At 46.6% G+C, this 24,343-nt stretch overlaps 1 protein-coding gene across 1 annotated transcript; it reads right to left on the minus strand.

Annotated features, from left to right (window-relative positions):
• Positions 1-15,130: 15,130 nt before the first annotated feature.
• LOC128568569 (kininogen-1-like) lies at positions 15,131-24,085 on the minus strand (the record flags this gene model as incomplete). The annotated part of the gene is made up of 6 exons (XM_053566223.1): positions 24,032-24,085; positions 20,447-20,497; positions 20,292-20,350; positions 19,359-19,410; positions 18,515-18,694; positions 15,131-15,757 (listed from the first exon to the last, which is right to left on the minus strand). Coding segments are annotated over exons 1-6 (1,023 nt in total), but the record flags the coding sequence as incomplete, so codon positions are not given.
• Positions 24,086-24,343: the final 258 nt, after the last annotated feature.

A 24,343-nucleotide genomic window follows, 5' to 3' on the forward strand; every position in this document is an offset into this window, starting at 1 on the left:
AATCACAAAATCATACTTTGAAAGGCATGGGGTAGCAAAAAGGCGGTAGAACTGAGCCACATATTCACCTGTTATATTACAGTCAAGAGATACCAACTAGAGTTGATAAAGTAAGGAAAAAGGACTAACCATATATTCTGGAGTAGTAGAAACATTAAAATAACTTCAAATGGAAACAATGAAAATACTCCCCATTAACATGTAAACATGTGGGGTTTTTTCCCTCATCTTAAAGCAAGTTACTCTAACCCTCTCCTTCTGTTTAGCTTCTGTCCCATTTCTGTGATCCTCTAAAAGACAAATTCAAAAGCCAACATCCACTTTTGCTTCTCAGTCTCTTCCAGACCCTGGAATCAGGCTTTGGTTTCTCACTGCACCACCAAACTTGCCGCCACAAATTCCCCCTCGACCTCAATGCTGCCAACTCCATGGGTTGGTGCTCAGGCACAGGAGCTGCATTAGCCACAGCTGACCACGCCCTCCTCCTGGACACACTTCTGTGCTTGGCTTCCTTTCCTGGACTTCTACCCTGTGGCCAGGAGCCCTGTTCTATTCTCCTGAAGAATGTGATGCAAACACTGTTAGAACTGAAAGGAGAAATGGACAAATGTACCTTTAAAGTCAGACATTTCAATGCCTTTCTCTCTATAATTAACTGATAGGCCAAGTAAGCAGAAAATTAGTACTGATATAAAAGAAATAGAACATTGTGGACGGTGCTGTTAACCAACTTGACCTAATAGTCGTTTATTTGTATGGTACTAGGTCCAATAAGAGGGGGATACATATTCTTTCCATATCCATGTTGAACATTTACCAAAATAGACTGTATTCTGGGCCATAAAACAACTCTCAATAAATTTTTAAAAATTAAAAAATTTAAGTCATACAGAGCATGTTCTCTGATAACAATAGGATTAAATTAGAAATCAGTAACAGAAAGATACCTGGAAACCCCTCCCATAATTATTTAGAAACTAAATAACACTTCTAAATAACTTATCAGTCAAAAATGAAACCAATAGAAACAGTATTTTAAGATGAGAGAAAATGAAAATAACATACAAAAATTTGTAGGAAGCAGCAGCTCAAGCAGTTTTTAGAGGAAAATTTTTAGCACTAAATTTATAGCACTTTCTTAGAAAATGAGAATAGTTGTAAATCAGCGACCAGTGTTTCCATTTTTTTAAAAAATGAAAACGAAAGTAAGTAGAATAGAGGAAATAATAATGTTTAGAAAAGAAATAATGGAATAAACAACAATAACAACAACAAAATAAATAACATCAATAAAGCCAAAGATCAGGGGGAAAAGAGAAAAGATTAAAATTACCAATATTAAAAATAAAATAAATAAAATTACCAATATTAAGAATGAGAGCAGTGATAACTCTACTGATTCTACAGGCTTTGAAAGGATGATAAGGGGCCGGTGCAGTGGCTCACACTTTTAATCCTCCTAGTCTGGGAGTCGGAGGTGGGTGGATGGTTTGAGGCAAAGAATTTGAGACCAGCCTGAGCAATAGCAAGATTTTCTTTCTACTAAAAAATAGAAAAATAGCTGGGTGGGGGGGGCACCTGTGGCTCAAAGAGGTAGGGCGCTGGTCCCATATGCCAGAGGTGGTGGGTTCAAACCCAGCCCCGGCCAAAAAACCACACACACACACAAAAAAGAAAAATAGCTGGGTATAGTGGTATACACCAGTAGTCCCAGCTATTGGAGAGGCTAAGGCATGAGGATCACTTGAGCCCAGGAATTTGAGGTTGCAGTGAGTCGATGATGCCTCTGCACTTTATGCAGGGTAATAGAGCAAGACTGTCTCAAAATAATAATAATAATAATAATAATAATGGAATATTATGAACAACTTTACTCCAGTAAATTCAATAATTTAGATGAAATTGACAAATTCCTTGAAGATCCTCACTCAAGGTTAAATAGATAACCTGAATAGGCCTATGTATATTACAGGAATTTAATCTGTAGTTAAAATTTTTCCCACAATGAAACATTTATCTCAGGTGGCTTTGCTGCTAATTTCTGTCAAATTTTAAGAAATTATACTAGTTCTACACAAATTGTAGGGAAAATTAAAGACAAGAAATACTTCTCAATTCATTATATGGGGTGGACATTACTTTGATCCCCAAAGTAGACAGAAACACTAGGAAAAAAACAAAGCATTATCCCTCATGAATATATATGTAAAAAAATACTAAAATTGTAGCAATTTTGCTGGGTGCAGTGGCTCACCCCTGTAATCCTAGCACTTGAGGAGGCCAAGAAAGGAGGATCACTTGAGCTCTGGAGTTTGAGACACACTTGAGCCAGAGTGAGAATCCAGCTTAGCCGGGTGTGTTGGTTGGTTCCTGTAGTCCCAGGAGACTGTACTGTACTCAGGAGACTGAGGCAGCAGGATCACTTGAGCCCAAGACTTTGAGGTTACTGTGAGCTATGATGATGCCACTGCACTCAAGTAGCTGGGGAGACAGAGCAAAACTATGCCTAAATAAACAAATAAAATAAAATAAAATGTTAGCAATTCCAAGCCTATAAATCAATACATAATGGGGCCACCCCAGGAATGTGGTGTGGTCTAACATTTGAAAATCAATCAATGTAATTCACCACATTAACGGAATAAAAAAGAAAAAGCATACGTTCATCTCGACAGATGCAGAAAAAATATTACACAAAATCCAACATTCATTCTCACTTAAAACTCTGAGAAAAGTGGAATAGAAGGGAGCTCCTTTAACTTGATAAAGAGAATCTCTGGAATGACAGACGGAATGACAGACGGAATACTTTCCCTCTAAAATAAGGGACAAAGCAAAAATATTCACACTCATTTCCACTCAGGACTGTACTGAGGGTTCTTATTAGACAATGTGGTACGGCAAGAAAAAGAGAAAAAGCCATCCAGATTAGAAAGTAAGTATAAAACCATCTTTATGGGCAGACAACATGGTTGTCTATGTAGAATATCCTATAGAATCTACCAAAAAAAAAAAAAAGCCCAAACCAAAACAAACCTAGAACTTCTAAGCAAATTTAGCATGGTTGTAAGATACAGGATCAATATCTGAAAAAGCAACTATATCTCTATGTTTGTAAAAAATATTAACTATTAATACTTAGGGATAATATGATGAAAGACAAATAAGACCGATACTGAAAACTTCCAAATATTGCTAAATTATGGAGAGATATTTTGTTTGTAGATCAGAGACTCAATATTGCTAAGATGTCTGTTATCCCCAAATTGATCTACTGATTCCGCACAATCCAAATCAAAATCTCACAGGCCTTTCCATAGAAATTGACAAGCCGATTTCAAAATTTACATTAAAACGCAATGACCTAGAATAGCGGAAACATCTTTGAAATAAAGGAACAGGTTGAGAGATTTACATTATCTCACTTCAAGACTTATTATCAAGATACGATGATCAAGACCATGTGGTATTGGCATTAAGACAGACAAATGGATTAGTGGAACAATTGCTGCCATATACCTATACAACCAAATGATTTTCAACACACGTACAAAGGGAACAGAAGGGAGAAAGAGGGATCTTTTCAACAAATGAGGTTAGAAAAACTGGATATGCATATGGCAAAAATACCAACTTTGATCAATACTTTGCATCCCATAGATGTTAATTAAGATGGATCATATATCTAAATGTAAAACCTGAACATCATGAGGAAACTAGAGGAGACCAGCACTCAGCTGGGTTCCCCCATTTCCACACCTGCTCCCCAGACTTGGCTCTGCATCACAAGTCTCTGAAGTTCTTACTAAAATGCAGGTTCCTTTTTGTAGGAAGACATTTAAAAGTAAGTGAGGTCATGGATATGTTAATCAGTTTGATTTAAGCATTCCACATTGATTATTAAATATCACATTATACCCCATAAATGTATACAGTTAGGATGTTAATTAAAAATTAAATAAAAAATTTTAGTTAAAAAAATAACATGCAGATTCCTCAGCCTCACCCCAGCCCTGGAGAGTCAAAATCTCAAAGGGAAGGGCCCAGGTGTCTGCACGCTAACGTGCCTCTAATTGTTAAGATAGGACAAGTGTGGGAAACCTTGGTTCTAGGGCAGTGGTTCTCAACCTTCCTAATGCCGCAGCCCTTTAATACAGTTCCGGTGGGTGGCAACCCACAGGCTGAGAACTGCTGTTCTAGGGTCTCCAGCTCTGGGATTAGTTCAGTTTCTCTCGACATTATCTTTCACACCATGGACCACTACAAACAATTACATTAAAGCTTCTTTCTCATTCTGAAAATATCTGTGAGCTTGGATCGATTTTTAACTTAATTGAGTTTTATTATTCTCGTTACCATTACAATCGTCATTACCATTTCTTTGAAGATGCGGTTGACTGAATGGTTACTGTGTAGCTCTGTGCTAGCAGACCTTTGCAAGTGGCTTGTCTAAGCACACTCAGCTCATGCATCATTAGACCCATCATTTAAACCCAGGTTTTACCTGATTTTAAAATCCCTGCTCTTATCCATTCTGTTTGCCATTACTTGGAGGCATCAGGCATAGCTTCCCCACAGGGTTGGCGCATGGATTCATTACTGTAACCATCCGTTACTGATGCCCACCGGGTTCCAGGCACTCCATAGGTAACAAAGAAGTGTGTGATGGTCTCATTTAGCCCTGAGTAGCTGCTGGCTCTCTGGAGCCAACACAGACAATAAATAAATAAACAGATAAATACCAAAGATAATCTGATCTGGTGATTAAGCACAATGATAGAAATTTGACAAAAAACAGAGAAGAAATTGGCAAGGCCACCAAAGAAGGGAAGGAGAAAGCAAGCCAGGAAGGTGAGGAAGTGGGGCCCATAATGAACCCTGAGCCCCGAGTTAGTGCATGTGAATGAGGGGGAATGTTTACTGTGGCTTTTCTCACACTGACAAAAATCCAGACATCTCCTCAATCTTCACTAGTGGGGGAGGGTGAACAAATGCACTGCGGTCCATCAGAACTAGGGAAATATTATGTAACCACATGCAAAATGTATTTGGTTTCATCTATCAATAAAGAAAGCTATCTGCGATGCCTTGTTAGGAGAGAAAGGCAAGCTGCTGATAAATTTGTATTATGGGGTCCAAGTTTTGCAAAGCCAACCAGCCCTGAGCCAAAGGCTACCTGTGTATATATTTGCATGCATTTATGTAAGGTTACACACCACCCCAACTTGTTTCAGGCAGCAGAAGGGCAGATGAGAAGGGTGTGGGAGGTGGTTAAGCTCAGATGTAATAAGATCTATGAAAGAAACACGGAGCTGCCTTGTGTAGGAGGTCACACAAGGCCCCTCTGTGCAGGTGGCTCTTGAACTGAGAGCAGCTTGAACGCTGGGGAGAGGGAGTGGTTCACCAAGCAGAAGGAAGAATGTTCCAGAAGAGGAAGCAAGAAGTGTAGAGGCCCTGAAGAAAGGATGAGTAGGGTATGGTCAAAGCTCAGAAAGTCAGAGTGGCCAGAGACTGGGGAGAAAAGGGAGGTGGCACAGGGTAAAACCAGGGAGTAAGCAAAGCTGCGTAACAAACACCCCCAGAACTCAGTGGTGTCACACACAACCAAAGATCAAGCTCAAGATCCTGGGGGTCAAGTATGTGGACAGGGCACAGCTCTCTCTCCCCGGCAGCTGGAGCCTCAGCAGGGATGACTTGCATGGTGAGCGCTGGTGGGTCCACTCCAATGGTCCCACGGCTGGCACCTTGTGGGTGGTCTGGCTGAAGTCAGGCTCAGGGGAGGTTGCCATCCTGAGACCCTCCATGTAGCCTTTCCAGCATGCTGGCCTTGGGTGAATACTCTTCTTAACTTGGCAGCTCAGGGCTCCCAAGAGCCAGTGTCCCAGTGACAGAAGCTGCCTATTCATTATGACCCAGACTCAAGAGGCATCTATTGTTGGTTCTGCCAGCCTCTGGCAGAAACAAAGGGCTGAAGCAGGTTGAGGGATTGCCTGGTTGAAGCAATTGCAAGCCTACTCAGATTCAATGGAAGGAGTGGTGATTTGCAGCCATATTTCAGAATCCATGGTCAGTAATCAGGTGCTTGTAGGCACTTGTTGGAAGATTGTAAGCAGCCGAGTGGCCATGGTCTCCATGATGCTTTCAGATGAGGCATCCTAGCTTTCTCTAGTCACTCAGCAAATTCAGAGGACATTTCCTGACTCTTTAAATGATCTCAGCCTTTAACCTCGGTTTTCTCAGATTTCTCAGAACCTCAGTTTCCCTTAACAAGTGTACCAAGTCACTAACTTACTTGTCCACTTAAAGACACAATGTGGGCACCTCCTATGAGCAAGACACCATCCTTCACAGACGCAAAGAGGCTGTACATACGGCTTCATTGGCCCTCATGAGATGGCCGAAAGGGCATCTGCACCCCATGCTCAGGAGAGGACATCCGGCTAAAGGGGGACAGGGGATTGGTTGAGGCTACACAGTAGGAGAGTGAGAAAACTGAGCTCCGGACTCAGCTCTTCTTTTGCAAACTCAGTTTTCTCTCCGTCACAGCCTGTTGCTTTTTCCCCACATCCCAGCTGCGAGCAGGACCGCCCCCGGGGCCCCCGACAGACACCTCTGGCATCTGATTTCCAGGAGGGAGCACCTCACGCTGCCAGCATACATCCCAAGCCAGTGGGCCCCCTGGCAGGGAATTCTCTGCTTTGTGCATACAAATGGGGATTTATAATACTCACCGCAAAGCCTGGCCAAACACATGGCTGTCTCTTCCGTGGAGTGTCAGCATGTGGAGCTATGCTGACCACATCTGGCCCTCATGCCTCCTGCCCAGGGACACTGGCAGCTGCCCCCGAAGCCTGTGCCCTGGTCATCTACTTCAATGTTCCAAAAAAAAAAATTCCCAGCCAAACTCTTCTGGCCGCCTCCACCTACCGTTTGCGTTAATGTGTGATACATGCTGTACTTTTCTGGTGCCCAAAGCAGGGAGGAGCTCTTGGCCTATTTGAAGAAGCAGGAGTGCCTGGAAGAAGTCTCCTGGAATCATGTTTGCACTGGCCTGGGAAAATGTCTCTGAATGTTTCCGATGGCAGCCTGGGAGGCTCCGTAGAGTTGAACAGGAATAGTCAGTGGCAGGCCCACGTGTCTTGTTGTTTCTGAACCTTTGACAAAACTAGGAGCCAAGCAGGAAAGCTTTATGATGTGCTGACACCTCCAGGAGATGTTACGGGGAGTGCTGGGCGCCATCCCGGGCGACGCAAGTTCACGGGGAAATGCAACTGCCCTGTGCATTTGCTGCCGAGAGCAAAAAGGGAATCTGAGGGTCTGGCTGTGCCCAGACCCTGTTCTTCGAGGCTCTGGCCTTCAAGGAAAGAGCAAGTCCTGTCCTGGCTGCACATGCTGCTTCCCCCTGACATTGCTGTGGTTCTGATAGAGACACTCCACGGTCATTTCCTGTTGCAGGGCATCTTGTGGCTCGTGAATAGAACCCACTCAGGCCTGTGTTCCAACGGGCTCTGCCACTTTTGAAAGATGTGACCTAGGCAAACTATCTTGGTTTCGTCTCCCTTAGAATGGGGCTAACAGAACCCGTGCCCTCGAGTAGCAACCAGATAGCTGTCGTCACTTGGGAGTTTCAGTTACCCGAGCACTGTGCTCAGCTACTCCCACGGGTTACTTAATTTAGCATTCTCAAGATTCCTGGGACAGAGGCACCCATTTTATAGGAGAGGAAATGAGGCTTAGAGAAGTTAGGAAACTTATCCAAGGTTGCACGGCTGGCAGGCTTCAAATCCACTGGACTGCAAGGCTGACTGTTACACTTGACAGTGTTCTAGATGTTCTGTCCAGCTCCCATGAGTACCAGGTGTTGCTGTGTAAAGGGGCCTAACGAAGAACCTGACTTGAGCGGCTGCTCCACACTCACTAGTGCTCTTGTGACACGCCCATCTCCTGAGTGCAGAAGACAGAGAAGCAGACCATGGTCAGGTGCTGAGGGTCAGAGCTGGCTGGAGGGTCAGGGGGCCCAGCTCCCAGCACCTGTGCCAGGTTCAGTGGCTACTGGGAGCCTTCACTGCTCAGAGCAGCTCAAACCTGCAAAAGCTGAGAGGTGTGATGCTATGGAGCATGGCACCTGATAGAGGGGAGTCCCAGGCAAGTTCCTTTGTTTTTCGAACATTTTTCCTCATTTGTAGATGGGAGTGACGCTGCTCTTGTCCTTCAGGGCAGTCGTGAGGCACAGTCAGATGTAGTGTACAAAGCACTGGGCATCAGGTCTGGCCTGCAGTCAGCAGAGGGGAGCCACCGTCAGCCTGCCCTGCAGACTTCACACTGAAGGCAGAATAAGAGTGGGGAACTGAGCCTTTATTATGAAAATATTTTAGGAAACAGAAAGGCAAAATCAAAGAAAGGCCCAACTAGAATTTGACCCCCAGCAGGCCCTCCTGGCCTTGTGTCTTTCATTCTCCGTGTGTCTATTTTAAACCTTTTAAATATCTCTAAGCTTTCTTCAAGTGAAGCAAGAAGTCCCCTCTGCACTCTGCCCCCAGGGAGACACGAGAGGTTCTGAAGACGCTGCTGGGCAGCTTCTGCCCAGAGAGGCAGCAGCGTCACATCCCTGGGGCACGGGCTGTCCTGTACTCTAAGTACCCTGGTCAGAGTTTGCTGTGTTATGTTTAAGGCACATAATTACTTGTGCCTCTTTCCTGAGGCCTTAAAAAGAAAATCTTTTAATTCCCACAGAGTCCATTTAAGTCATCTAAACAGTAAATCCTTTTTGCATTAACCTTAAGGGAACTGAGTGGTTTGCAGAAATGTCCAAGAAGCAATTATTTTATGGGGGTTGAACTGTTTTTGAACCCACACCACCAAGAATTCCATCCAACAGGGCAGCAGAATCCTATTGTCTGTGGGTGGCAGACACGCACCGTTGGTGACTGATACAATGTCTGTGTCCCCCTTTGTGGCTGACAGCACCCTGATTCTGCTCAGAGTAGCCGTGGACCCAGTCCCTTTCCCTTATGCCCTGGCCATAGCAGTGGTCCCTTAACTAATGCTGGACAGTGAGGTGAGCACGTGGGAGAAGAGTGGGAGCTCTTCGGTAGGTGAGCATTTCCACCGTGTATCTACCTTGAACACGGACGTGATGTGCGAAACCATAGCTCCATCTTGAAAACAAGATGGGAAGGTGAAGAGAAGTAGGCCTGACATAACTGAGAGCAGTGCTCCTGCCAGCACTCCCTACCTCCATCTGTGTGATGGTGAGGGAAAAACAAACTCCCCCCTGGTGAGTGAGAGGGCTATGGTGGGAGTTGGGTTGACTAGATGGCTAAGCCTCTGGGGGTGGATATATGAGATGAGGCTACTGTGGGGCAGAGGAAACCCTCAAACACAAGCATCCCCACCTCAGCCTGGGCCCTTCCTGTCCCACAGGGGCAAAAAAATGTTTAAGTCTCTCTAGTTGGATTATTTGCAGCCTGATGTCTTCTTAACTGATAAGCAGAGCTCCAGGTAACCTTTGAAAACTCAGGTAAAGAACCCTGGGGAGTGAATTCGAGGCTGGATTTTCCTCTCCCGACCACGGTCATTTCACTCTTTCTGGGCAAGAGATTGGCTGAGTAACACATAAAGAGCAGCAGGGTGTGATCAGAAAATCTAGATCAAGAAGTCTTGATGTGTCCCAGACAAGACAGGAAAGGCAGTGAGGATCCCGGTGTCAAGGACTCAGACCCTTCCAGGGGAGGGTGTCCTCTCAGAGAGCACCTGCTTCCTCCTCTCTCCTCCCCTTCCTGGGTTCCTTTTCAGCTTCATCAAATTACATACCATTTCCTGAACATTCTGTGCCTTGAGCTAAGCCATCTCCTAGGCTCCAAAGCTTTCATCATCTCTTCCTTCACTCCCCTTTTTGGCTCATCTTTCAAGATCTCACGTGGGCCTCTTCTGTCAGGTCCTCCTGACCCCTCTGTGCCTCCACCCACATGGGATGCATTCCCCCAGGTCATCCAGGCCTCCCTCTTCTAACAAGTGCCTGCCCCTTGGAACACGAGGCACTTAGCACATGATACTATAATTCATTGTAGACATGTTTATCACACCCACCAGAGTAGCATTTCTTTGAGGGAAGGATCCATGTATTTGATCATTCACATTTTTTCCAAAGCCCAGTGTGGTATGTGGAAGACAGCAATCAAGGCTTAAATGTTCAAGTTTAGTGTTTCTCAATGTGTGTACACACCAGTCTCTTGGGATGATCTCAGAAACTGCACACAAAATGATACCTTGGTCAAAAGGCATAGAGAACGCCAAAGTGGACAGGGTTAAATAGGTCTCTGCTGCCAGGTTGTTTGAACCTTACCCACATTGTGGATCACCAAGAGGGAGACTGAGTTTGCATGATTTCCCAAGTAGCTGTGACCCTGGGATCTTTCTCATGGAGAACGTCGAGAGAGGAAAGTGTTGAGGAATGCATTTTGGACACCCTAAGTCAGACAGCTCCTTTATTTTAAAAAGAGAGGCTAATTCAGTGCCTTTCTTCAGGTCTCCTAGCTGGTTAGAGGAGCAGATTAGACCTAAGATTGAGAGTCTTTGAAGGGATCACATGGGTGACCTCAGGGTCGCAGACAGATGGTCAGTGAGCTGTGGTTGAAAGGCGATAGTTTGAGGGGTAAAGAAGACCTGAACTTAAATCCAGCTTTCCCTCTTGCCTGAGTTGCCATAAGCAAACACTCTAAACTCTCTCAGCCTCAGGTTTCTAGTCTCTAAAATGTGGCTAATAATGCCTGTATCCCCTGGCACTTGTGATGTTGAAGGGTCTCACCCTTATCAAAGGCTCTGTACAGGGTTGCTATGGAAGCCAGCAGCATTCTCCAGGCTTCCTGGGTTGTGAGGACAGATTCTGCAGATAGTGGAGGTAAACACTGAAGAAAAGTTGGCATGCCTTTGAGTACACAAGGCACAGGTGCATAGAGACGCCTCCAGGAGAGGCTGTCCGGTGATGGTAGGAACTCTCCAGCTCAGTATTAAAAGAAGGACAAGGGCCTAATTCATCCTGGAATCTTCCTTCCTGCACCTGGGGTGCTATGCGTGAACCGACATCCTGTCACTCCTCAGTCCTCCAGGCCATTTCCCTTCTCCATCCTGATAGCCCGGGCTGTCCGAGGTCCTCGGCAACCCAGGGTAAGCAGAGGTGTGGCTGAACTCCCACACTCTTTGTTCTCCCACTCTGCCACGACCCGGGCCCTCCCTCTTTGTCTCTTCTCATCCCACTCTCTCTGTCACGTCTCAGTGACACTGCCCCTCCTCTGCTTCCTGGCACCCTCAGGCTCCTCACTTCTTTGAGAAAGCTCTCCCTTCTCTTTGCTGGTCTCATTCCTCCTTGGATGTTACCTCCATTATCAGGACCTTAAGAGTTGCCTTCTCCTAAACACCACTATGGCTAGTCACGCCAGTCACCCACCTGCACAACTGCCTGTGCTTTTTCTGCATATGGAAACACTATTAACAATTATATATTTTTGCGCTAAAAAAGAAATGTCTGCTTCCTATTCTGCTTCGTGAGGTTTGCTTTGCTGACCATTGTGTGCCTGGAGCCTGAAAGGGGCCAAACACAGTTGTCGATTCCCATCAGATATGAGATGAATGGGATGGTGCATGGTGTGGTCTAGACAATATTTCTGGTTTATTTGGGTGTTTTATGGATCTCACATTTTTCTGGATGAGATTATTTCCTTCGTGGGTTTGGAAGGGATGGCTTGGGAGGTTGGCCAAGCCTGCTTCTTTCTGGAGAAGGTTGATTTGTCAGCCTTGGTGTACAAAGGGCCAGGCAGAGGAGCCCTGAAAGAGACCCCATTATTGGCAAGAGCTCAGATCTTTGACATTCCAAAGGGGACTCTTTAGGTGCCCCTGGAAGAAAATTCTTCCAGATTTTAATAGAGCCTTTTTCTGAATACTTTTGGGTCCCTGCAAACTTTGGTAGAACTGTCATCTTCCGTTTTGCTTCAGCAGCTGGGAATCTCAACTTGGCTTTGTAGCCACTTTGTCCAACCACATGATAGCTTCCAGTTTGGGTGTCAACCACACTCAGGATTCATTTTCTGACCGCCATTTTTCTTTCATTCTGATTTCTTTTTGTATGTAACACTGTCAGCCACATCAAATCCTTTCTGCAGTGATTCAGTTTTTAATTTTTTTTTATTGAGGGGGAATAGACATAACATAAAACGAACCATTTCAAAGTCTGTAATTCAGCAGCATTTAGTGCATTCACAATGCTGTGAAACCACCACCTCTATCTGGTTTCCAAAGGCAAATCCTGTACCCTCGAAGCATCTGCTCTGCACTCCCCTCCTCTCCAGCCACTCACAAACACCAGTCGCTTTCTGTCTCTATTTGTTTGCCTATTCTGGATGTTTTATCTACATTGACCATACAAGCTGATTTGTGTATTGCTTCTTTCCCTCCGCATAACATTTCAAGGTTCATTTGCATTGTGGAATGGATCAGTACCTCATTCCTTTTTATGGTTTGTGTTGATGGATTAACTTATGAGGATGTGGTTCAGCAGATGCTAGAAGTATCGAGGTCCCTCTAACATGGGGATAGGAGGAGAAATCTCTCTAGGGCTCTGCAGAGCATAAAATGGAGAGGCTTCCACCCAGAAAACAAATGTGCCATAGACAGTCCAATATTACATTCCAGAGGTCTTGGGACCTGGGCACGAGCTGCTTCTCTCCAGAGATATTCTCCTAGAATAGACAGAGGTGTGAGTCAGCATTAAAATAACCTTGGCAGAGATCCCCATGCCAGAAAGATAGCCACAGACATAAGCACCAAGGTACATGGTGGCAGGGAGGGGTGTTCTAAATTAAGTCTTGGGCTTTGACTTCTATTGACTTGGGTCTGGTGGAGCCGACTGGTCAGTTCTGTCCCTTTGGGGGCACGTCCTTGGTTTGGCAGGTGGTGGGTGAGAAGAGCCTTGGGAAGGCCAAGGGGAGATGCCAAGAAATGTGGCATGATTTGCAGCCTGTGGGCACTAATCCAGGCCAGACACAAACCAAGGAGGGAGAAATAAAGGACAGCTTCTTGAAAGGCACTCAGAGAAGCAAATATAATGACCGTTTGGCCCCTGGAAAGGGCTCCGTTAGTGAGTAGACTGATAATTGAAATGACAGATGACCATAGACATGATAGGGAACTGAATTAGATGAAAATGACTGTAGAAACCACTGTGGGCTCAACCAAATTTCCTTCTGTGATATAGCACAATGTTCTTTATCTCTCTTTTTTTTTTTTTGGCCGGGGCTGGGTTTGAACCCACCACCTCCGGCATATGGGACCGGCACCCTACTCCTTGAGCCACAGGCGCCGCCACAATGTTCTTTTTCTTAAATCTCATATCAATGTGAAAATGGTATTTTTTGGCATTTGGGGAGAGGTTAGAGCTATGATGAACCTGGGAACAGGTTCTAGTGCATCATCTCTGGTTATGTGACCTGAGGTGACTTTCTTCTCCAACTCTAAGTTCTCTCATCTGTAAAATGGGAGTGATGGCGTGATTACTCAAAGAGATAACGGTGTAGATTATAAATTGAAACTGATGGAGCTGAGATGCCTGCCATTTGAAGGCGTGCAGTAAAATCTTGCTCTGTTTCTTCCTCTTCTTTATCTGAATATTAAAGAAAAATTACACCTTTAGCTGAGCACAGCAAAGCATGGCTGTCGGGGGTGCACCCTCACACCCAAGGTCGGGATGCAGTGAGGAAGCAAAGGAGTAAAACACCGAGAATGTCTGCAGTTGGGAAGACTTTAAGATTCCAAGTTGGAAAGACAAAATAAATCCATGTGAGAAACAATTTTAGAATAACCCAGAGCACTGCACAGTGAAATGAACGTGCTATTCCTCGGGGTCAGCTGGGGCCATCACTTCCGGATGGCCTCATCTGAAGCCCACAAAGGGTGGATGCCTCCAGCCCAGGCTTTCACTCTCAGGACTGACAAGTCACATCAAAATCATTATTTGTGGGTCTAGGCCTCCATCCTTCTCTGACTGTCTGGAACATAAACACTTCTTTAACAGCATCAGTTAACATTTAATGAGCACTTAGTATGTGAGAGGGCCTGTGCTAAGCTCTTGGTACTGATCTTTTTGCATTGCGACAACCCTAAGATGCAGGTCCTAGTATCGTCTCTAACATGTAGAGGGGGAACGTGAGATCGAGAGAGAAAGCATACCTGGTCAAGCTGACAAGAGCAGTGAGTGGCAACAGAGCTTTGAGCCAAGCAGCCAAGATCTCAGACCCTTCGCACAGCAAGCGTCTGATAAGGAGTTAATATCCAAAATATATAAGGAATGCGAACAACTCCACAGCAAGTACACAAATAACCTAGTTTAAAAAGTGGGCAAAGAACCCGAATAGACATTTCTTTTTTTTTTTTTTTGCTGAAAGACTTTTATTCTGGGACTTACAACACTTGACTTAAGGACAGCTTGTACACAAGGAAGGCCAGCTGGCATTGCACCCAAAGGCCAGCTTTGCCCAGGGAACATAAATTTTTCCTCTGTCGTTGTAACTTTGTAACTCCTGGCTACTTTCAGGGCAGCATCAGCCAGCAGGGAAGAGGTACACACAGACTTTGTGGCCTATCATGGGAACCTAAGTGTAATTTATCTGAAAAGACCCAGCCCATTGTCTGGAACCACTATTCCACTTCTGGGTGTCAATACCTGTTATCCCTCACAGGGATAAATGTCACAGTCTTGTGAGAAGGAAGCAATTCGTAGCTGAGTATCCATGTAGGCGTTATCTGTACATTCACCAATATCACCGTTCAAAAGGGACTTGCATTCTGGTGTTAAGAATAGAAACTTCTCGGGGCGGCGCCTGTGGCTCAGTGAGTAGGGCGCCGGCCCCATATACCGAGGGTGGCGGGTTCAAACCCAGCCCCGGCCAAACTGCAACAGAAAAATAGCCGGGTGTTGTGGCGGGCGCCTGTAGTCCCAGCTGCTCGGGAGGCAGAGGCAAGAGAATCGCGTAAGCCCAAGAGTTAGAGGTTGCTGTGAGCCGTGTGATGCCACGGCACTCTACCCGAGGGCGGTACAGTGAGACTCTGTCTCTACAAAAAAAAAAAAAAAAAAGAATAGAAACTTCTCTTTGGAGCAATTAGTTTGCGCAATTGAGTAGGTAACTTCAAAGTTCCATCCAGCTGCCACCTGTCTTTGGGCCCGTTTGACTTCACTAAGAACAAAGAGGTGGGAATTATTAGAGTTGTTATTGAAACGTTGAATGCTGTGTCTCAGGATGGGCTCCAAGTCGGGGCTGTCTGTTGATATGGGATGTACACAGCCCAGGCAGTCATACTGGGCTGTCACCACAGGGCCCTCGGCTGGAGTAATGTGGCAGGTCTGGGTAGCCACGGAGAACTTTTTATTCCCCCTCATCCCCACGGTCGCTGTACACTCTCCTGTAGCAGCTTCTGTAGGGTTCTTGTAGTCACAGTCCTGCCAGGTTTTGCCACTTGGAACAGGACAGTCGCCCTCCTTGATTTGGTACTTCATGGTATAAAGTGTGTCGGGATTAAGCACCTTCGTGCCCCTGGTTATGCGGTGCAATACACACTGGTCGCCACTTCTGTTTTGACGGTTGTATTTCTTCAGAACAGTATCCACAGCCTTAAATGCTTCTTCATCATTGCAGTCGGTTTCCTTAGAGACTGAGTCTTGGGTTAAACTTGCTGGCAGCCCATGTCTCTGCACCTCTTCAGAGTTTCCCTAATCAATGAATTTAACAACAGCTGTCGTGCCTGAGGAATAGAGAGCTTTAACTTCTGCTCGGTAAAACTTGTTGTCTTCCTAATAAAGTGCAAAACATTCATCTCCAGGTTTCCACATTATTGTCTACTGCATAAGAACAGATGATTCTAGTACTTTTTCTGGCTTAATTGGCCCAGATCTCCTTTTGGGACCACTATTATAAAATATTTTATTGTCATAGGGTAAAGCTGTGACAGGTCCTGCTCGTTTTCCTCTCGGTGGCATTTCTGTCTCTCCATTTGGAATACCAATGAAACTATTACTCAGAATAGGATTCTGGTAATCAGTACTTACATTAAAACGTTTTTCAATTTTTATACCACTGAAAGCTTCATTACTGATTGTTCCTGATTTCCTATCATAAAAATGGTCAGGATTAGCTGTTTGATTTTCTCTTTTTCCACATTTTTGATTATTATAATCTATGGATTCCTGAGGACGTGGATTTTCTTTTGCATCTGCATAGCAAGGACCTTTTCCTGATCTGCTTGGCATAGAGTTATCTCTTTTTTTTAAAAGCACCATCACTGTGCTGCCAAATAGACATTTCTGGAAGGAAGACCTGTTTTGTATAAATGGCCAACAGGTAGTGTGTATGAAAAAATGTTCCATACTAATTATCAGGGAAATGCAAATTAAAATTACAATGAGATACCATCTCACACCTGAAAAATTTATAAAACTAACTAACCAAAACCTCCAAGATAACCAATGTTGGAAAGGATGGAGAAAAGGGAACTTTTGTGCACTCTTGGTGGGAATGTAAATTAATGCAGTCATTATGAAAAACAGTATGGAGTTTCCTCAAAATATTAAAACTAGAACTACCCTATGATCCAGCCATGCTACTTTTGAGTGTATACCCAAAGGACACACAATCAGTACCTCAAAAAGATCTGCATGATGTTCATTGCAATATTATTCACAACAGTCAAGAGATGGAATCATGTAAGTGTCCATTGACAGATGAATGGGCAAAGAAAATATGGGGCATGAACACAATGGGACTGTATTTAAGTCTGTTCCTTACAAAAGAAGGAAATCTTGTTATTTGGAGCCATGCAGTCGAGCCCGGAGGCCCTGATGCTTAGTAAATAAGCCAGGCACAAAAAGACAAATATGTGAAGCCGGAAAAAAATTTGAGCTCTAGAAGCAGAGAGTTATGACCACAAGTTGCAATAAGGATCAGGAGGGCAGAAGTAGGTAATTGAAGAAGGTTCCACCCCCATATCTGCAGGAAACAGCCTCCCAGAGAAGCTCGACCTCTGTCACACACGCTGGGGCTAGCAGCTTTGGGGAAGCTCAGTCGCTAAGGCACAGCATGGCAGGGGGCAGGAAGGACACCCAGAGAGAAAACCTGAAAGCAGGGTGCGTAGGGCACAATGTCATCCTTGAGCCGTACCTGGGTCTGAGATCTGGGTCAGCCATTGCTAAGCTGGGTGACCAAGAAAGTCACCTTACTTCTCTGGCTTGTAAACTTCCTCCCTATAATATAAGGATAGTAATAGTTGCTACCCAATGGGATAGTGAGATAACGGTGAGAGATATTGCCCGTCGCAGTGTTCTCCCATAGATATACATGCTGGCTGTCATTGTTAGTAGTAGAAGTAAGGAGTGGTATTAATGTAAGTATCAATATTAGCATTTGCCAATTCATGGTGAAAATCAAGAGTGCTGGCTCAGCACCTGTAGCACAGTGGTGCCGGCCACATGCACCGAGGGTGGTGGATTCAAACATGGCCCACATCAGCTAAACAACAATGACAACTGCAACAAAAAAAATAGCCGGGCATTGTGGCGGCACCTGTAGTCCCAGCTACTTGGGAAGCTGAGGCAAGAGAATCGCTTAAGCCCAAGAGTTTGAGGTTGCTGTGAGCTGTGACGCTACGGCACTCTACCCAGGGTGACATAGTTACACTCTGTCTCAGAAAAAGAAAAAGAAAATCAGTGCTCACCCTTTTAGTAAAAAGGCTTGGAAGCCACCTGAGAATGGAAGGTGAGGAGAATGGTGTGTGTGTGTGTGTGTGTATGAGAGAGGGAGTCGCAGAATTGTGGGGTGGTTTTAAACATTGCTGAAGAATGCGGTGGGTGCTATAGAACAGGTCTGTGCCAGGTACCGTTTGAGGATGCAAGAGGGAATTATGACTCTGGCAAGGAGGAGAGAAAGCTTGCAGGGGCCGTGACTACTGGCATTGGCTCTTGGCAAGTGGGAAGGAGTCATCTAGGTAAAGAAGAGAGAAATGCCAAGACACAGGGGCTTGGCAGGACTTGGTGCATCCAAGAAACAAGCTCAGAGGTCCTGAGGCAGCAGCTCAGAGGAAGTGGCAGGACAGAAGTGGCTGCAGCCAGCGCCTGGCTTCCCCCCCAGACTCCCCGGACGCGCTGCCATGTCTGGCCCCACCCTCTGCCCTTCTAGCCACATCACATGGGCAGCAGCTCTGTGTCCAAACATCCACGTTATCCTGGCTGTGTGTCACCCCAAAACCTTGAAGGGGAAGTACCCAAGAGTAGGGAGCAGGGAAGGCCCCCCCAAAGCCAGGCAAGGGCTCGGGGCAGACAGTGGAGACAACACTGCTCTTTGTGACACCAGACCTGGGAGGGCTGATGCAGTCTATGCTACAAGGCCTACCCAGGGTGACTTCCATGTGTCTGCAGTGTCACCATGGCAACGGGCCACAGAAATCAAGGGTGGAGATAGTTCTTGGCAAGGCATGCTAGGGTCTGGTCGATCTCATAATTGCCCTTGGAGGTCTCCCTGGGTGTGCTGTCCGTCACAGTCAGAGATGTCCACAGGGCCCCTATCGGCATGGCCCGCCTCTGACTTGTTTTCTCAAAAGTGCGGCTGGATTTGCTCAGTGCCATCTGCACAATCTCACTGGCCACCCCACCCGCCATCTGTTTACAGGCTGTCAGACAGCTGGCTGGAGCAAGGGGGACACTGTGTGACTATAGAACACACAATGTCAACTGCCTCGCCCCGGGGCCTTTACTTCACTCACTCACTCTGGGATCCCAGTTGAGCAGATGGAGTTTAGCAGATGGACCTCAGGTTAGCCCCCACTGTGGGCTCGGCCTGAAGTAACAGTCTGAGGAATGATAGCAGTCACAGGGACCCACTGAAGGTCCACTAAGGGCCAGGGCCTATGCACATATCTTATTTAATCCATGCAGCGATTCTACAAGATGGAGCTGTTTAGTCTGCTCTGAGAGATGTGGAAGCCAAGGCTCAGGGAAGTGATGATGTCAGTTGCCCAAGGGTTACAGCAGAGTGACAGAGCTGGGATTTAAGCCCCCACCCCACCCCACCCCCATCTGAATGCAGAAGTATGGGACGCAAAACTCCTCCCCCTGTATTCAGGACCCTTTAGGGACACACACTGACCGTCCGGTGTGTACTGTACTGGCCTCAGCCCTGTCCTGACCTCGTGCCCACAGCACAGCTACAATGGCCCGCTGGCCATACCCCAGACACCGTCTACCCTCCACCTTCCAGCCCCCATGCCATTGTAGCCACAGTTTCCCCACCCAGCCCTGTGAGCATCTCACACAAGGACCCCACCTGGTCCCTGCAGTCAGTGAACATGACCTCCATGGCTTTCCAGGGGCCGGGGCTGCAGAGTGGAGGATGGCACTTTTTATTCTAAAGATACCTGCTTGTTATAAAGATTCCCAGAGTACAAAAGTGTAGAAGGTCAAGCTCTCCTTTCCTCCTCTCGTCTCCTCCACCACCAAATTCCAGTCTTCAGAGGAAGCTGCTGTGGGTGGGTGGTTGGCTGTGTGTCTGCAGATGTTTTCACGAATGTGAACAGACGTATGTGTGGTGTACACATACCACACTGCCATGGCCTCTCCCTGTTTGCCTCCCCTCCCCGGGCTGTGCAACTATTCCCCACCTCTTCCCGCCCTGCTCTGTGTCTGGGCGGCCACCCCTTGTAGAGGCAGCACCCTGTCCCCAAGGAGGGAGACAGGGCAGGAGGAGCAAGCAGCCGGAGTCTGTACTCTGCCTCCCTTCTCTTGCTTCTTCCAAACCTCCCTGTGCTTTCCCAGCATGGCCAGAATCCCCGAGGCCACAGGCCCTGCCAAGCCCTCCTTCTTGTCCCTTCCTCTGTCCCGTAAGGCTGAAGTGTGGCCATGGCTAACCGCGGTGGCTGTTCCCGCTCTTCCTTGGACACTTCACGGGTTCCTTTCCCCTGGCCCCTTCACACCATTCCATACCTTTCTTCCCTTTTGGGCAGGAACTGTGCTGTTGGAACCCTGGGCCAGGCGTCCCTTCTGCCATGTCTCTGTCCCTCAGCACTGTTGCGAGCATCTTGCCTTGCTGGTACCTATAGATTTGGTCACAGAGTGTACCTGGTGCTTGTGTCTGGGGAGTCATAATCTGGAGTTTGAGACTGAAAAGAAACAGTGACCAGGTAAAAGAGAAGACCATGTTGGCCAGCAGTGGCAAGGGCTGTGGAGGAGCATGTGAGTGGCGGTAGTGACAGAGACTAACAGGGTGACCTCTGGAAACAGAGCGGGGGAGTAATGGTCCTCGTAGAGGTTGACTGGTCTCTGGGGGCACAGAGAGCTGTTGCCAGTTTCACCTGCGGTCCACTCTGGGACGCTTGGTCTTGCCCCCCACTTCACAGCAGACGTTCTCCTACCTACTCCTCCGTGCTTCTGTCTCGAGTATCTGGGAAGGAGGTTCCGGATGCGGAACTGCGGGGACAAGGTATGGGCGGATTTAAAGTCTGCTGGAGTCAGTGTGTGATGCTGAAGGAGTGTCTGTCCCCAGAGAGGCCCACGTGAGAAGCAGCCATCGCCCGCTTGCCCTTAGAAAGAGCCAGAGGAAGCCTTGTCCAGGAGCGAGGGCTTGGCGGGCACTAAACTAAGTCCACCCGGCTTTCCCGGAACAGAAGCCTTCACACAGACTTTCTTTCTTGTTTAAAATGGCAATAACGCAACCTGCCCACCATCACCTCCCTGGCCTGCCACAGCCGTCTTTCTTCCTCGGAACCTTTGAGTTGGTATAAGAATGTTGCAACCAAATACCAAAGAGATTTTTTTGTTTCTAGTGACATCCAAGAGAAAAGCCTGGAAGTAATTACTACTTCAACTTTCCCGGTGATTCAGTCTGAGCGAGCAAAGGTTTAAAGAGCACCTGCTCCGTGCTCAGTTCATGCTGATACTGGGAAAACGTGAATGGACCCTGTGCTGCCCCCACCCCCAAGGAGCTCCCGGTCTAGGGTAGCACAGGGCAGTGCGGAAGTTAACAGTGCTTTCCCAAACTGTCAGGGGACCTGTCTTGGCAGAAACACAGGCCCCTGGGCCCCACGAAGCTTTCTGTTCAGCAGGTCTGTAGGAGGATCTGGGACTCTGGAGTATTCAGGGCCCCTTAGATGACTCTGACATCAGGGCACATTGTGAGCGGTGGCTATAACAAATGTCTCCAGCAGCACAGAACACCCTGTGCAGTGTGGGGTGGCAAACCTGCTCCGCCCAAGGGCTGAACCTGGTATTTTGTGTGGTCCCAGTTTGGGCTTGCGCATTAAAAAAATTAAGTCGGGCCAGGTGTGGTGGCTCACGCCTGTAATCCTAGCACTCTGAGAGGCTGAAGCAGGTGGATTGCTGAGCCTAGGAGTGTGAGGTTGCCGTGAGCAATGATGAAGTCATGGCACTCTATCCGGGGTGATGGAGTGAGACTCTGTCTCGAAAAAAAAAAAATAAAATAAAATAACAATAATAATAATAATAATAAGTCGTCTTTTTCCAGCTTCTGAAAATCAAAAGATCTCTTATTCAAATCCAGATTTCATTTCATTAAAACCCCTGATAATTAGCTCCAACACTTGGCTTTTCGGGTGGGGGACGTACAGTCTCGCGGCCCCGGCGTCCCTCCGTGCCTCTCTTTTCACAATGTCACTTGTCCTGTTGTCAGCGTGTTGATGCCGCTTTTTCTCGTAGTAGAACTCCAGGAAAAATGAAATACTTCTTGTCCTCTTATCTATCCCAAAAGTTGCTACATGAAACACAGGCAAACAAGTCTGTGTTTCTTTTCCAATAAGAGAGAGCACTTGTCTTTTTGATAGGCACATCAGATGCGTCAAAAGAACATGAGCCTGGCTGGCTTCTCTCGGTCATGTTCATGTGCCCTGCTGACCCTCAGGCGCCAGCACCAGGAGCGCGAGGCAGGGAATGGAGGAAGGGCAAGAGCCTAGATGTTCCTCCAGCTCCTCGGGCCCTTCACTCACCATGTCACCTTGGACACAGTGTTTAGTTTCTTTTGGCTGCTCTGCAAAACAATGGCCTCTCCACGGAGGGAAACCTTCTCCCTCCAATGGCAGGTTGGAGGGTAGATGAGTTGGTGGTAGGTGGGCAAAGGCCAGAAGTGCTGCTAAACCCACTACTATGTGCAGGATGCCTCACAACAAGGAACCATCCTGCCCCAACTGTCAGAATGCTGAGGTTGAAAAACCCTGCTCTGAAATGAGGGGGCCTATACCTTCTAGCTGTGACAGTCTGTGGTGTTGCCCTAGGAGAGTGACCCCCCCCACACACACACATACACAGATGACTTTCCATTTTAGGGGCTGACAAAGCCTCAGGCCCGGGCAGAATGTTAAGGCAGACAGAGGGTGTTCGCCCCAGGGGCAGTGAGCAGAGGCAGGGAGGAGGCACGTGCTGGGCAGTAATGGCCAGGAAGGGTAGGTGATCCGATTTACCTTTGGGTCAGGGGCTGTGCACCCCTGGACTACTTGGGGCAGTGTTGTCCATGCACAGAGTACAATGGAAGTCCTTATGGCTGTTGACAGATACTCCAGTTCTCTGTTCTGTGGGGACATAGTAGGCTTGCATGTCCTGCTCAGGTAAAGTCAGGGTTGACCATGTGACCCCCCAACAGGTACAGCATCTACTGCTGGGTGGAACCACTAAATGCCAGTGCATGCTTTGGGACACTCTCTCCTTTCCTTGACACAGTTGCCCTTGGCATTCAAGATGGTGGTTGCTTAGCCAGCCTGGGATCCTGAGCAACAGTAAAGAGCTGGGACCTCGTTGAGCCACAGTGGAAGTGAGCAAGAAATAATCTTTGGGTTTTAAGCTTTTGAGATTTGAGGTTTTGTTACTGCAACAGAACCTGGCTATTGTAGCTAATTTAGGTAAAAGTCACTGATGTTACCTGAGATGACTTAAATGATACACAGAGACTACATCCCTTTAAGAAAACACCCTTCCTCTTACCTGGATTACACCGTGGTGGAAGTCTCAGTGTGGCACTAGATTACCTTTAACACCTGCCTGATACATCCTATGCTCCCTTTTTGACAAAGAGAGAGTGGGCACAGGTTCAAGTTTCTGTATTTAGCTAAAATTTCATAGGTAGTTTTAAAATTGAATTTAATTGTAGGGTTGCCGTCTATTTATGGCAAGGAATTACAGTTTTCCATTTATGGTAATGCTATAAAATTTTAAACAATTATACATAAACAGAGTCATTTTGAAGACTTATACAAAGCCAATAAAACACAAGTGGCATATGCTTCCAGCAAAAGTTATAAATATGGTTTACAAATGTCTAAAGTCATGGTATATGACAATGACTCTGGCAGAAGTGAAAAGGTTCTGTTAAGGTGAAAGCTGTAACAACAGGAACGACAACACAGCATCGTTAATATTTCCAACAGTAATATAGAAGCAGCTGTTCCACAATATAATTCAGAGGCATAATACAACCCTTTGTCCTCTACACCAGTGGCTCCCAAACTTCTTGGCACCAGGCATTGGTTTTATGGAAGACAATTTTCCACAGACCAGGGTGGCAGTGGCTTCGTGATGATTAGAGTGCATTCCATTTATTGTACATTTTATTTCTACTACCATTGCACTGTAATACATAACGAAATAATTACACAAATCACTATAATGCAGACTCAGTGGGAGCCCTGAGCTTGTTTTCCTGCAACTAGACGGGCACATCTGGGGTGATGGGAGACAATGACACCCATCACCTTGTGACCTTGACTCTCCTGAGTGTGTTGCTTATGTTTTCAGCTCCACTCAGCTCAATCAGGCATTAGATTTTCATCAGGATCTCAACTTAGATCCCTCACATACACAGTTTGCCATAACGAGCGTGCTCCTGTGAGAATCTAATTCTACCACTTATGGACAGGAGGCGGTGTGCAGGCCGTGATTCGAGTGATGGGGAGTGGCTATACATACGGATGAAGCTTGGCTCACTTGCCCACTGCTCACCGTCTGCTGCACGGCCCAGTTCCTAATAGGCCCCTCAGACCAGTACTGGTCCATGGCCCAGAGGTTGGGAACTGCAGCTCTACAGTAGGTGCCCAACCGATATTTGTCAAATGAATAATTAGGTAGTAGGATTTGGCAAAATGAAATGCTGTCTTAGGTTGGGTGCATGGCAATCTTGGAAAGATATTAGCTCTGCTAAGCATGTCAAAAAGCTTCTCGGAGCACCTCAGGGAGAGCAGGCAGGGCTGCACACAGAGACTGAGAAAAGTGGGGAGCCCCCAGTGTGGGGACTGGGAACAGGAAGAGGAGCCA

This window comes from Nycticebus coucang, chromosome 17, assembly GCF_027406575.1.
Source record: "Nycticebus coucang isolate mNycCou1 chromosome 17, mNycCou1.pri, whole genome shotgun sequence".
NCBI lineage: Eukaryota > Metazoa > Chordata > Mammalia > Primates > Lorisidae > Nycticebus > Nycticebus coucang.